The sequence below is a fragment of the Epinephelus lanceolatus genome, chromosome 2 (genome assembly GCF_041903045.1).
Source record: "Epinephelus lanceolatus isolate andai-2023 chromosome 2, ASM4190304v1, whole genome shotgun sequence".
Lineage (NCBI taxonomy): Eukaryota > Metazoa > Chordata > Actinopteri > Perciformes > Serranidae > Epinephelus > Epinephelus lanceolatus.
This window is the reverse complement of record NC_135735.1, coordinates 26311513-26324700: the sequence shown is the minus strand read 5'-3', so window position 1 is coordinate 26324700 and position 13188 is coordinate 26311513. Positions and strand designations below refer to the sequence as shown.

The following is a 13188-nucleotide window of genomic DNA, read 5'->3' as shown; positions in this document are numbered from 1 at the left end:
GTGTGAATGGTTGTCTGTCTCTATGTGTCAGCCCTGTGATAGTCTGGCAACTATGATGCAATAACATTCATTTGAATGAGAAGACAACTAGAAATGGTGAATCAAAAAAAGCATTGGTGAATACTTAAGTCCACCCCCTTAAAACAATATTTAGCAACATTTTCACAGCATGTTGGCCCATAAGTTAAAGTGTTATTTATATTGGAGTCTATAGATGCTTGTGGTCATGCAGAGACAGCAGGTGGATGTTGAAGCTGAACCAGTGGTGCAATCTGATGGAAGTGATGGTCAGGTGGAGGTTATGGTTTTGCAACTCCTGGTCTAAAAAGAGGGCATCACATAGTGCAGATTGGTTTGTAGTGCACAGACGGAAAGTTAAATGAACAGAATCGGTTATATATTAAGTTTGTGAACAAACATGTGAGTGACGATAGACAACAGGAGAAGCAGGGAAGAGAGAGGGAATTCACCAGAAGTTAAACAGAAAGAGAAAAAGTGAGATAAAACACACTCCCGTTGACTGATTGGCTGATCCTGTTGGTATTGGCCAATCAGATTCTGTGTTGTTGTGCCTTTGTTTTAAGTGAAATCACAGTTTTTCCAGCGGTTGTAACCTTTGAAAGTGTTATTGCACCGCATGTTATGTTGTGTGCCATGTTGTTGGGTTTTGTGGAACAAATATTGTCATAGGTTGCCAGGTGGTGGACAGGGGGGAAACATGTGGAAAAATACCTCCAACATTTTCTTTGTCTACAAAAAAAGAAAACAAAGCACAGGCAGAGTGACATCAGGAGCGGGGAAGGGGGGGGTAGTGACAAAATGAGTCAGCAGCTACCGTCTTGGAAAGTGTTATAATTTGGGGAAACTGTCTGTTTACAGTAATTTTGAGATGCATTTGAACTTGGTTACTTGTAGCTCAAATGTTTGTATGAAAGTTCATGTGCTGTATTGTGAGTTTTTATGGTGTTACCTCTACAACTGATGAAGGGATTAATCTTGCTGACATTAATAGAAAACTTCAGAGAAATATTAAATTCAGGGCAGGAAAACAATCTGCACTGTTCATGCTTGTTGATTTCTGCCACCGGTTTCTTGCAGCTGTATATATCTTTGGACCATCAGCTCTTTTGTTGCACTGGAGGCTTATTTAATGGAAATAACTGGGAGAGCCAAGATTTCACCAGAGCACACGACCTGGGACACATACCTCACTCCAGCACTCGTGGTGTGCTTCAAAGACTGCACAAAGTTAGTTAATGTGCAACTTTATACAAACAGTTTGAGTACACACGAGGACCCAAGTCAAACTTTGAGTTAGTGTAAAGGAGAGAAAAAGGACTCACAGTACAATATTACCACATATTCGTCTGTGATATTGTGCTACGTTGAAGTCAGCTTGTGTTGTCAGTGTCTTTGTTAAATTTATATTTAAAGAGGTGATAAAGGATCATATTAAATGCACAGATTAAACAGATCATTGTCTAATAGCTGATAAAGTGTTTGTTTTGTTTGCACTAATCCTTCAGTGGTTGTTAGGTAATCTTTAATAAGGCTTTAACACTTTAAATGAATGATTAACTTTTTGTAGTAGTGTACAAGAAAATGATCTGGTTTGTGAAGGCTTATAAGAGAGGTGGCATTTCTGTCTTTGTCTTACAATGTAAGAAAAGTTGATCTTTCCACATATATCAGATACCATGTCAGGTCATGATGCTGGTCTGTTAGAATCCCTCCAAATAAATGAGAGTTGCAGATGGGAAAGTCTAATGGAAAAAGAGTCTAACGTCATCCCCTCCTGTTCCCTCTCACAGGCAGCGTCAGGGTGTCCCTCTTTGTGGCTGGGTGGCTTTGCCCGTGCTTTTAACTGGTATGACCCAGTGTGGGAAGTGGGACAGGCAGAGAAGTGTGAGGGCTGAACTTGTTGTGTGTGTTGTTAAAATGGAGCACTGACACACACTGTCAATGCTTTATTATTGTAGTGAAAGCTGTGTTTAGACCCACATCCTGCCCAACCCCTTCGACAATCAACACTTTGATATTCAAGTTGTTTTTTTTTAAACCAGCATGAGGAAGCTACTGTAACCCAAAATAACACAAGAGACCGCCCGGTTGTCTGGACCCAAACTGCAGATACATCGGTCCAGAAAACTGCAAATGTATTTCCTCAGTCAGTTGCTAGTTTATAAGGTCCAAGCTAAAGCCTTAATTGAGTTTTTTTTAATTAATATTTCTGTGTGATTTTTATTTTTACTTTTATTTTTAATTTTTTATTTGTATTTTTATTTGTATTCTTATTTTTAATTTAATTTATTTTATTTTATTTTATTTTATTTTCATCTATTTGCACACAGATAAAACTGCGTAAAATCCAGATAATGAAAAAAGTAGAAGTGTGTCAAGTGAGGAAAAGAAGCCACAGGCTTATACAACAGCCCTCACCTCAACTTTTAAGGAGAAAAACAAACAATTACAGAAAAGGAGACTTAAACTAAGGTAATTTAGAAACATGCATTAAAAGAGAAATGACAACAAGAAGCAGACAAAATGAGCAGAAAAACTAACAAATCAGTAGACAACAAACCAATAAATACAAAGTAATACATACAAACAATACAGAGAAAGGGGAAATATATATAATTAGACATCATGAATTAAATGTGATGATAATGGTACTTGTGGCGACTGTAGCTTTTGGTGCTGAGGTATTGTACCGCATTATACTAAGTGGTTGTTTCTATTATTTACAGTAGCCTTTTTATTTACAGCAAAGTCTTATATGTTGTCTAACATGAATTCTCCTTTGTCAGGCTAATCTGACAGGTGAAACAGTGTTACCCGTGCATTCAGCAGCACAGTCTGTACAGATCTCCTCGCTCCTGTGACCAAACTAAATGACCCAGTCAGGCAGAGATGAGGGTGGCTCTGTGGAGACAGGAGAAACAGGTCTGACTAGCCCGCTGTCTCTGAAGCAGGGAGGCACCGTCACCTTTCTAGTACAGGAGGTGCCTATAGTCATGCATGGTGACAACAAGACGAGCCAATCAACGAATGCCTTTCAGCTTAGTCACAACGGGCATTAAGGGGTGAAGAGAGGTAGACTTTGGATTCCAGGAGAAACTAAATTTTGCATTTGTAAATAAGTTACCACCTTCGAAACCTCGTTCAAATTCCCAGTAACGCTCACTGCATGCTGCAACTCACAAAGCTTCACACTTTTCGCCCGCCGCAGTTAAAATCCCTCTACATTGAAAAACCCACTGTGATAACTTGTGTCTTTGTGCTTTTTACGTCACTGATACATCAGGAAAAACATGAAGGTTTTCCTGATGGTGTGGAGGGAAGGTGTGTTTTTTACTACGCTACAAACAGGTACTGCTTAAGAATAACAAACTACAGTAGTTTTTAGTTCCACTGTTTGTATTGGTGCATTTTTCTGTGCCGTCTTTCATCAGGGCGTCACCAGCTGGAGCACAACGCAGTCAGTTGGTTCTTGAAGACAGAAAGGTGTGTGTGTGTGTGTATATGTGCTGTCATGCTTTTGTGCACACACACACACATGCTGTGATGGAGAGTAACCTGCCTGTGCAGGAAGAGAACATTGAACTTTATTGACTCTTTGACACATTTTCACACCTGGAGCGTTTATTTAATAAATTTTAGCTTCAGTTTTCCGGCTCTGTTTTACAGATAAACTGAAGCTATAGATTTTACAGATGTCCTCTGTCGTGTTGAACCTCATTGTACTGACATAAACAGGAAATTGCCAAACCAGTTTCCTAACATTCCATCTCCGTTCCAAAAAAATCTTGTTTCCAAACGAACATTTGTGACTCTGTACTTCATCGAAAGGGTGTTATCACAACTGAAAACCTGTTGTCTGTCGTACTGATTGAGTCGCGTGGTTGTTGTCAGTTTTCTTTGTCTCCTGTCACACAGACATGTATTTCCGCCTGTCTCCCGCTCTTTCTCTCCTGCATAGCACTCCACCCTCAAATGTCAGAGCCAAAGCACACTCTTCATTCAGAAATTTGGGCATGGAGAGAGCTCACAGGACTCCCCATTAACTCTGTCCCTGCCACTGCTGGCACTGGACTTAAGACTTGTCTAAAAAGCTGTCTGACAGCAGTATGTCAGGTGGAAAACTTTAAATCTAGTGACACAGGAGACTGACAGATCTGCCTTGTTAGGCTGCTGATTTTATGTGGCCCTCAATCATCAGAGGCTGATGAAAGCTTAGATTTAGTTGCCTTCATTTGTGCTTTATTGTGAGGTGTGAGAGAATCACAGGAGGACACTGTTATTCTGTGTCTCCACAGCAACAAATGTTCAGCAAGAAACTGAGCACTTCAAATAGCTTTTTGTTGCATGAGGCATTTGGGAGAGTCTCAAATGTTCCATCATGCGTCGTTGTTCCACTTTCCGCCGAGTGTCACAGACTCCTGCTTCCTTTGTGCTGAGGCCTCGTGTCTTGTTCTGATCTACAGAGCAGCGCAGCAGTGGTCCGTGAGAAGGCTGAAGTGGAGGCAGCCAAGGGTGCAGCCGAGGGCCAAGCAGGACGGCTGACCCTAGAGACCGAGCGGCTGCGCAGGCGGGCACAGGAGCTGGAAAATGAGGTGGCCAAACTCAACCGCATCATTGATGAGGCCAAGCTACAGGAGAGCAGGCAGGGGGACAGAGCCGGCCGACTGGAGGTGAGAGGTCAAGATGAGTCAGTCACAGAACTGCTGTTACTGCTAGTTATATTTTGTATCATATTTTGTTATATGAAAGTCTTATATGCCACAATGTCTCCTTAACAGAGAGAGAAAAAGCAGTTGGAGGAATCTTTGGCTGAAATTAAGGAGCAAGAAGAGGAGATGTCGCGTGCCAATCGAGCGTTGACCATTCGGTTAGAGGACGTGCAGGTGAGATCGATATCACTGAGCTACACAGTATGTGGAGACATGTCTGTCACAAGGACGGTTTGATATCTTTAATGTTGTGTCCTTCTGTAGAGGAACTTTTCCAAACTGAGCACTGAACACAAGGACCTAGAGGAGAGGTTACAAGAGGAGAAGATTCAGAAGGACCAGTTCAAGCGCATGAAGAACGACATGGAGGATGAGAGGAAGCTGCTGGACCGCACAGTGGAGAAACTACAGAAGGAGGTGAGTGTCTGTAGTGAACAATCCATTCTTTTGTTTTATAAAATTAAGGGATTTGACAGGATTCAGATTGATGGATTTAATGTTTTTTTTTTCTCTCATTTCTTTCTGCCTCTCTCCCTGTACTTCACCTCACTGTGCCTGTAGATGAATGATATCGTGGAGGCATCCCAGTCGTCCACTCTGGAGCTCCAAGAGCAGATTAATATTTACAAAGAGAACAACCGTCGGGAGCTGACAGATCTGCAGAGGCTTCTGAAGGAGCGAGGACAGGAGCTGGAGCAGTGCCTACTGGCTACCCAAACCCTACAAGACGAGGTACAGTGGGCTACGTCAGACTCATCTAGGGTAACATGCTGTCAGAGGGGAGTTACAGATTTGAACGCTGACACCGCTTCCGTGGTGCGAGTGGTCAGTTCAAGGCCATTATTAGTCAGCCTGATCCAGCACTCCCATGCAGGACAGCAGATGATGAGCCATTGTTCTCACTCAACCAGTTTGACCCCTCCCGCCAACATCATCCTCTCCTCTCAGAGCGTGATGTCATCACTTAGGTATTTCTACTCCCTGCTGCCCTCCTAAACCCAAAACATAGCATTAAAGTGAAGTAGTTGAGCCGAGTAAAGCCGTAGAAAATCTCTGCTCTTTATTAAAATTAATGTTTACTCTCAAGAGTCAGAATTAAAAGGGAAATGTGGAAAACTCCTCTGATGTGTGGCCACAGCACCATAACGGTGAAACTTAACAACTTGTGACCACTCTGCATTGTTTGCATTTGAGCAATTTATCCTCGTCAGCACTTTGGTATGTGAGGAATGTTTTTGTTGAAAGTGGGAACAGATGAATGTGAATAATTTATCTTTAAGAAGAGAGTGGCTTATGTGGTTTTATGTATTTATCAAACATTGATTTAACAGGGCAGGGCAGTTAAGACTGTACTTAGAGTGACCGCACAGAAATGGTTTCATAGTTTATGAAAGCAGAAATGCTTCGGGACAGATATATAATGTAGTTTAGGGAGGAAAGGACCATAGCAATGAAGGAGTAATGCAGATAACAGTGTACAATAGATGACTGCCTCTGGGTTAGTAACCATCTCCAATGTTCCGGGACCAAGTAAATTATAGGGTCTGTGAATGAGATATAATTGATTGGCCCATTGTATGTCAGTTAATTTTGACTGATTTGTCGCAAGAACATATTGCTGTTTTCCAGAGGTGCACACCAAATATAAACCTGCCACTTAGTTGTGGTCCTGTAAAAAGAAAAGTACGAACCAAAAACAAAAGAGTTCTTGACCACTAGTTGTGCTTTGAAGTAATGTAATGTTGCATTAATCTGCAGTCAACAGTAATGTAATGAAGCACTGCTGGTTGCACAGTTGTTTGAGGTCATGTGCCCCAAAATGAGACAACGTGCCTGTAAAGGACGTTGACTGTAAACACTGCAGATTTTAAAACATTAAAAAGGGGTTTGAAAATGTTTTCTGAAGTAGGAAATGCATTCAGCGTGTTTGTTAGGCCTTTAGGATACACACAATGTAGCCTAACTCTAACCCTGTAAACAAAACCGTGTCTGTTTATAATGAAAACTCCACTGGGTACCTTTTAATAGAGGCTTTGGCAGGCTCTGCCCTTTTAAGCTCAAGAGGCTCCCAAGCAAAGAGAAAAGAAGAGCAGTGACGTTTCCCTCTCTGGAAACTGTAGTCATTACTTTCAGCCTTTATTTGACATGCATAACATGCTGCCGCTCATTTTTACTGATTTACTGATCTGGATGTTCCTGATATGGGCTTTCAGCTGTACATGTGCTTGTGGGCAAAGTGTGTATGTAAGGACATGGTCAGCATCCTTTTTTTCCTGTCTACATTCATGCTGATGTATCTATGTCCAGCTGGTGCACAGGAAGAGGAGGATGTCAGTGTTGTGATATCATTGTTTTGAAAGCTGCAGCGGCAGGATTCACATCCTCCTCCTCCACCTCTCCTGAGAAACTGATTGCTCTCGACTGGGCCTAGTGAGTCCACTTTTCCAGCTGCTCTCAAACGCCTCATCCATCTCCACCCATGTGAACTTGGCAGACTATCACTAAAATTACAAATGTAGGCTACACTCATGCTTTTTCTTTAACAATCTCTATTTTCAAGAGCGATCTGTCCAGGAAGGCGGCGTAAAAGCAGCAATAAGTCATAGCAGGTTTCACTCCCTAGATCTGCCCTATTAATCCAAGTATACAGTAATTTATTCACCTCCTAACCTCCTTATTGCTCTTCAGGCCCTGAGAGAGGATGCACCATTATCCCATTACACTTATTATTAAGTCTTTGTGTGCTCAGCTTTAGCTCGACGGCTTGAATTAGGTCTTAAGTATTTACATGATGAAATATGGAATAATTCTGCACTAATGGCCAAATATTTGTTCCTGGTGAGACGTAAGGGCAGTTGATGTATTTTCATTGTCTTAGCATTAAGCAATGGGGGCAATTTTCCAGCTGTGGGGGGCACTGCTGCTGAATGAACACGGGGGGAAGCTCTAGCTGCACTGGATTCATTAGTCACTCAGGGGAACCATATAATAATTTTCCTTAAGCAGCAGCTAAATTGTTGGTCATTGCTTCAGCTGTGATACTTAAGATACTTAAGCTACTTAAGATGAGAAGTAATATGACTTACTGAACAGGGAGATGGTCTTTCCAGAAGTATTTATTACTGCACTGAGGGTCATTTAATTAGACACTGATTAAAGACAAGTTTCACTGAAATGTGCATATGCATTCTTTCACACATAAACCTGATTTTGTTTTCTAAATCTTAGATTATTGTGGAGCAGGGTGCACAAGCCTCATTTCCATTCCCACAGTTCACCATAAATGGATTGAATTGAATTTTCCTAGTCGACCAACAGTCGTCATTTGTTGCATGTCGTTTTAGTTGTCACTACGTGAGGAGGACTTGCGGCAGTGTCAGAGGGAGCGAGACGAGGCCCTGCTCAGGGAGAAGACGCTAAATGACAAGGTTCATGAACTGGAGGAGGAAGCTGAGACAAAGGCCAACGCTAAAGATGACAAAGCTCGACACGTCAAACTCATGGAGGTAAATGATGATGTCAGATAAAGCTGCTAATAAAGGATTTATTAATAGTAGACATGATGACGTCAAATCATTGCAAAAGGCCTTATGATGATAAGTACGGCTACTCATACACCTCAGTAAACATCAGTTATCAATAATTTTTGATACGTAACAGATTCAGATAGCAACACTCACTGACTGTATGGATGTAACCGCTTCATTGTGCAGGACAGAATCGCTCAGCTGGAGTTAGACCTGGAGGAGGAGCGTCAGAGTGGAGACCAGCTGATGGACAGGATAGACCGAGGAAGAGTACAGGTACCACACACACACACACACACACACACACACACACTCAACACTTTCTCATTATCAGTGCTCACCTGTGTAGGTGACCTGTGTCCATGTTCACTTTAGTTCCCACAGACGTGTCTCTGTTCCATCTCAACCTGTAAATGATATCCAGATCTCCTGTTGCTTTGTCTTCCACCTCTAACATCATGACCACAATCACTAATCTCTGACTGAAACAAAAGTGATCTCCACAAAAATATTTCGGGTCTCAAATATAGTCCTGAAAGAGTCAGGTTACGTGATTTATATGTAGGCTGATGATGCTTCAGTGCATGTTCACACTCTCAGATGTGTGTGTCTTAACATTAAATATCCACACTACATGCCCAGTTTATTCCTGGTCTGGATAAAGTGGACGGGTTATTGCTTTGTAAGATGATCTTGCATAATCATTCAGGTTGGCGGCCTGCCAGCGTGCTCTAAGAGCGTCTATCCAATTTTCATGCATCAGTCACAAAAGACCCCTCTTAATGCGCCGCTCGAGCCAAAATATGCGAGCTGCCAAATGTCTCAAGTTTGCAGGTTGCGGAGTTCACTTGGAAATTACGCTCAGTAACTTCATCTCGAGGAACAAATCCAGTTCTTGTGCTTGAAGTCAGTTTTTATACCCTCGCTAGCAAATGCTCCAGTTTTCCTTCCTCCCTGATAAAGCTGCTGACGGAGGCACCGTGAAGTAAGATTTAGATAAAGTACGTGTGCTTTTAGGATTGCTGTTTGTTCGTGGGAGAGTGCTTACTAATCACAGGGAGGATGTTGGTTCTGGAGTTTTTGAAATAAAACTGCTTTATTGCAACCCTGCTGATTTTATGTAAAGGTGTGTGTCTTGTGGTCGGAGATTTACGGGACCTTTGCATCTCTTTAACATTAAATGTAAAACTGAGATCCAGAGACGGGCCTGGCTACAGGTTCCTCTCAGTCTGGAACTGACACAAAGGTTGTGACCAAAATTTTGAATTAATGTGCGTGGCGACATCAAGAGAGGCTTAGTGTGGTTGAGTAGAGTATTTAAAATCTCCTTAAATGGTTTCCCTTCTAAAAAATTCTTGGCAGGGAGAAAAGAGTGGCGTTGTGACAAAGTGGCAATAGTTCAGCATGAGGCTGAGGTCGGTTGTCAAGACAACACTCAAGCTTTGTGCAGTCAGAGTGGAGTAGGTTGAGTGCTGGTGGTGTGTGTTTGTCAGCGCACACCGAGACACACACACACACACACGCATGCGGGTATGTGCTGGTGTGTGTGCTCTAATGTCTGTGAGGAGGAGAGGGGCGATGTATGGCTATGGGATGGAGGGGTGGTGGGGTTGCAGCAGAGGCAGCAGGAAGAACACCTGCGTCTCTCCTGGCACCAGGTGCTCCTCTCCTGTCTAAATGAGAGTAATCTCCCCTCTCCTCTCCTGCCGTCTTTCACAAAGCAGATTAGTTTCGCTGTATGTTCCAGTCTGCTGATTCAGCTCCCTCAAGCACTGTGCTGGGTGCACCAGTTATAGGGGCCATCGTTCATCAGAGCAGCCCACTGTCACCCACTAATTGGCATAAAATATCACCAATTCTAAGCTCTCTTCACAAAGAAAAAACCATCACCGCTCTATCGATTACTTTTCATCCTCCTTTCTTTTGAAGCAGACTATCACTGAGCAGTCATGTTCATGCAGTAAGGCCTCTCTGAGTTCATTTTGTGTTCAGTGAGTGGATATACGATGACACCAGATTAGTTTTAAAGGAGTAGTTCGACATTTGGGAAATACGCTTACAGTATACAGTATTCACTCTCTTGCGGAGAGTTAGATGAGAAGATCCACAGGGATGGGAATTGATTTTATTGATACTAATGCCATTATCAATTCTGCTCATTAGTCTGGAGCCAGTTGCACAAAGCACCTTAAGTCTTCTCCTTCAGGTTTCCCTAAAATGTTTACTGTGATTTAAGTATTTCTCCCTATCTTGGTTTTATACTTAAGGAATTGCATAAAATCTGTTAAACCGTTGCACAAAGAACCATAGTAACCAACGTAAGGGCAAAAACATGAAGTGCCTTTGACTCTGTCTTAACTGCTACATGGTTGAGTTTATGGAAGTAAATGAGAAATGCTAAATGATAAGTAACTGATCTTGCACTTTAAATTTTACCAGAAGTCAGTTTATGATTGTGACCGTCTGGGGTTGGATCACTTAATTTCTTCAAGGCTGTGCTCTTCTAGCCCGTTTACAATTAATAATTGCTCTGTGGTTTCAAGCAATAGGATCTTTTCAGTCACTTTTCAGGAGTTTTTTTCATGAAAGCCTTAAGTGTCTTACTTAAGGAGCAAACTTAGGGGGCTTTGTGCAACTGGCCCCTGATTCTTTATCGATTCCCTTATTGATTCCTGATATATTTTCTGTGTGGAAAAAAAAGTAGGGCTACGCAGGTTTTCACCACAACTGTTTTGTTATCTTTGAGCCTGAACACTCAATTATCATTTTACAGTGCAGACATAACAATCAGCTGTTTTCATCTTTCTTCTTGGAGCGTTCCCGTCTCTGTCATCACTCCTTTCAATTGTAACATCCAGCAGCGTAGACCCGTGAGTTTGACATTACTGTGTTGCAATGTGCAACTGTTAATAAATATGTGCTGGCATTGATGAAAGAAATCAGAAAGCTCAGAGGAATACAATACCAGTGAATCGGACAATGTGGAACTGGTTCTTGATTCCCCATTGTTAAAGATCTATACCACTCTGATATCTATCTTTTAAATATAAGGGCCAGTAGCCAGTTAGCTTAGCTTAACATAAAGACTGGAAACAGGTGGAAACAGCTAACCTGATAACAAAAAAAAATCTTATTATAGTCACAGAATTTAGTTTCCTTTTTTTTCTCAATATTGATCTCAGCTCTCTCATGAAACTGAATAACTGTATTAACCAAAATAATGAGCGATTCTTTCAATCTTGTATAATCCCACACACCTTACACAAAATTGTTGCTAGGTTTAAAAACATATACCTTCTACCTGTAGTCTCAACGCCTACAGCTATATTTTCCTTACAGAAACTACTGTCATTAATTTTTTTTTTTTTTTTACTACAACCCCATGTCACTGAGAGTTGACAGGAAGATTTCAACAAAAAGTGGAATGCAGCCAAACAAGAAAATCGAGCTCCCCAATTAACTGAGGCCCTTTCAGCATTAACTCCTCTATTGTTTAGCGTTTTGAGTCACTCAGCGCTGCAGTGGTTTCTGTTGTGAGTGAGACTCAGGCAGTGTCTGATAATAATTGTCATCAGACTGTGTGGGACCGTAGCGATGACAGTGTCTGGGCTCGGCTTGACAGGTGGAGCAGATGAGGAATGAACTCCTGCAGGAGAGGGCTAGCAGACAGGACCTGGAGTGTGACAAGATGGCTCTGGAGAGACAGGTACACACTCTCCTGTCTGGAGGAAAACAACTACACACAGTGTTACTCTACAGTCTCACAACAAAAGCACCAACTCATTTCATCCATGTGTCTTTTCATCATTTTCATTTGATAGTACCCATTCTCAATTTCCAATTATATGTTTGAAACAATGATATTAAGATTTGAACAAACATTCGCCCAGATCTGTACCTCACTACCTCTTTCTCTCTGTGACCTCTGTAGTCCAAAGACCTGAAGAGCAGAGTGGCTCATTTAGAGGGTTCCCACAAGTCCAACAAAGAGGGCCTGGTAGCCCAGCTGGAGGGTCGCATACAGGAGCTGGAGGAGAGGCTGGAGGTAGAGGAAAGGTGAGATGAAGGCTCCCGACTGGGAATAGAGATGAGTTGTGCTGTGGTGAAGGTGATGGAGGAGCAAAGGATTAGAGGGGAAAGTTGACTGTAAAGGTTCATTAGGTTGGTACCACAGTGACCTCTAGGCTCCAGGTGAAAGTTAGAGTTTATACTGGAACACTAATAAATGTAAGTTACAACGTCTATAAAGTAGCCTATAAAGATCACGACCAGAATATTGATTTAAACTGAAGTGGTACTTAGTAGTGATTTTTAAATCCAACTATGGTGCAGTCAAACCTGATAGAATCTGATCAGCTCTCAGTTCTTTGAATTCAAAGATGTAGTAAGTCAGAACAATGTGCTGGACTTACTACATGTACAGTATGATGATGCCTCTCATTGCATGTGTTTCAGGGAGCGCGCCAACCTGCAGCTGGCGAACCGCAGGCTAGAGAGGAAGGTAAAAGAGATGATGATGCAAGGTGAAGAAGAACATAACTCATTGCAAGATCAAAAGGACCAAGTACGTAATACTCTCATTAGACTCAATACACTGGAGACCTTAAATTACATTAATAGCCATATAGTGAAACTATTTGTTGAACCCTTTTAACGCCATGCATGTTGGCTCTTCTTGTAGTTAAACCTGCGTCTAAAAGCCTTGAAGCGGCAGATGGACGAGGCTGAAGAAGAGATCGACCGGCTGGAACACGGCAAGAAGAAGCTGCAGAGGGATCTGGATGAGCAGGTGGAGGCCAACGAGCAGCTGCAGAGCCAGCTCAAAACTCTGCGGAGTGAGATCAGGTAAACGGCTAAAAACAATACACAACTGTCCATTTGCAAGTTTCTTATCTGGAACACACTAAAGTAAGGAAACACAGACATTCTTG

The 13188-nt window shown here is 42.1% G+C and overlaps 1 protein-coding gene across 2 annotated transcripts in view; it reads left to right on the top strand.

The window, feature by feature from the left end:
- Positions 1-13188, top strand: part of cgnl1 (cingulin-like 1) — a 31364-nt gene that overhangs the window by 16747 nt on the left and 1429 nt on the right. The window contains exons 9-18 of one of the 2 annotated variants that reach the window (XM_033625314.2): positions 4485-4691; positions 4800-4904; positions 4995-5147; positions 5292-5462; positions 8075-8236; positions 8444-8533; positions 11880-11963; positions 12189-12313; positions 12713-12821; positions 12939-13102. In XM_033625314.2, the coding sequence (XP_033481205.2) occupies positions 4485-4691; positions 4800-4904; positions 4995-5147; positions 5292-5462; positions 8075-8236; positions 8444-8533; positions 11880-11963; positions 12189-12313; positions 12713-12821; positions 12939-13102 (1370 nt within the window). The remainder of the gene's footprint in view (positions 1-4484; positions 4692-4799; positions 4905-4994; positions 5148-5291; positions 5463-8074; positions 8237-8443; positions 8534-11879; positions 11964-12188; positions 12314-12712; positions 12822-12938; positions 13103-13188) is intronic. The other variant, XM_033625322.2, reaches the window with a different exon arrangement.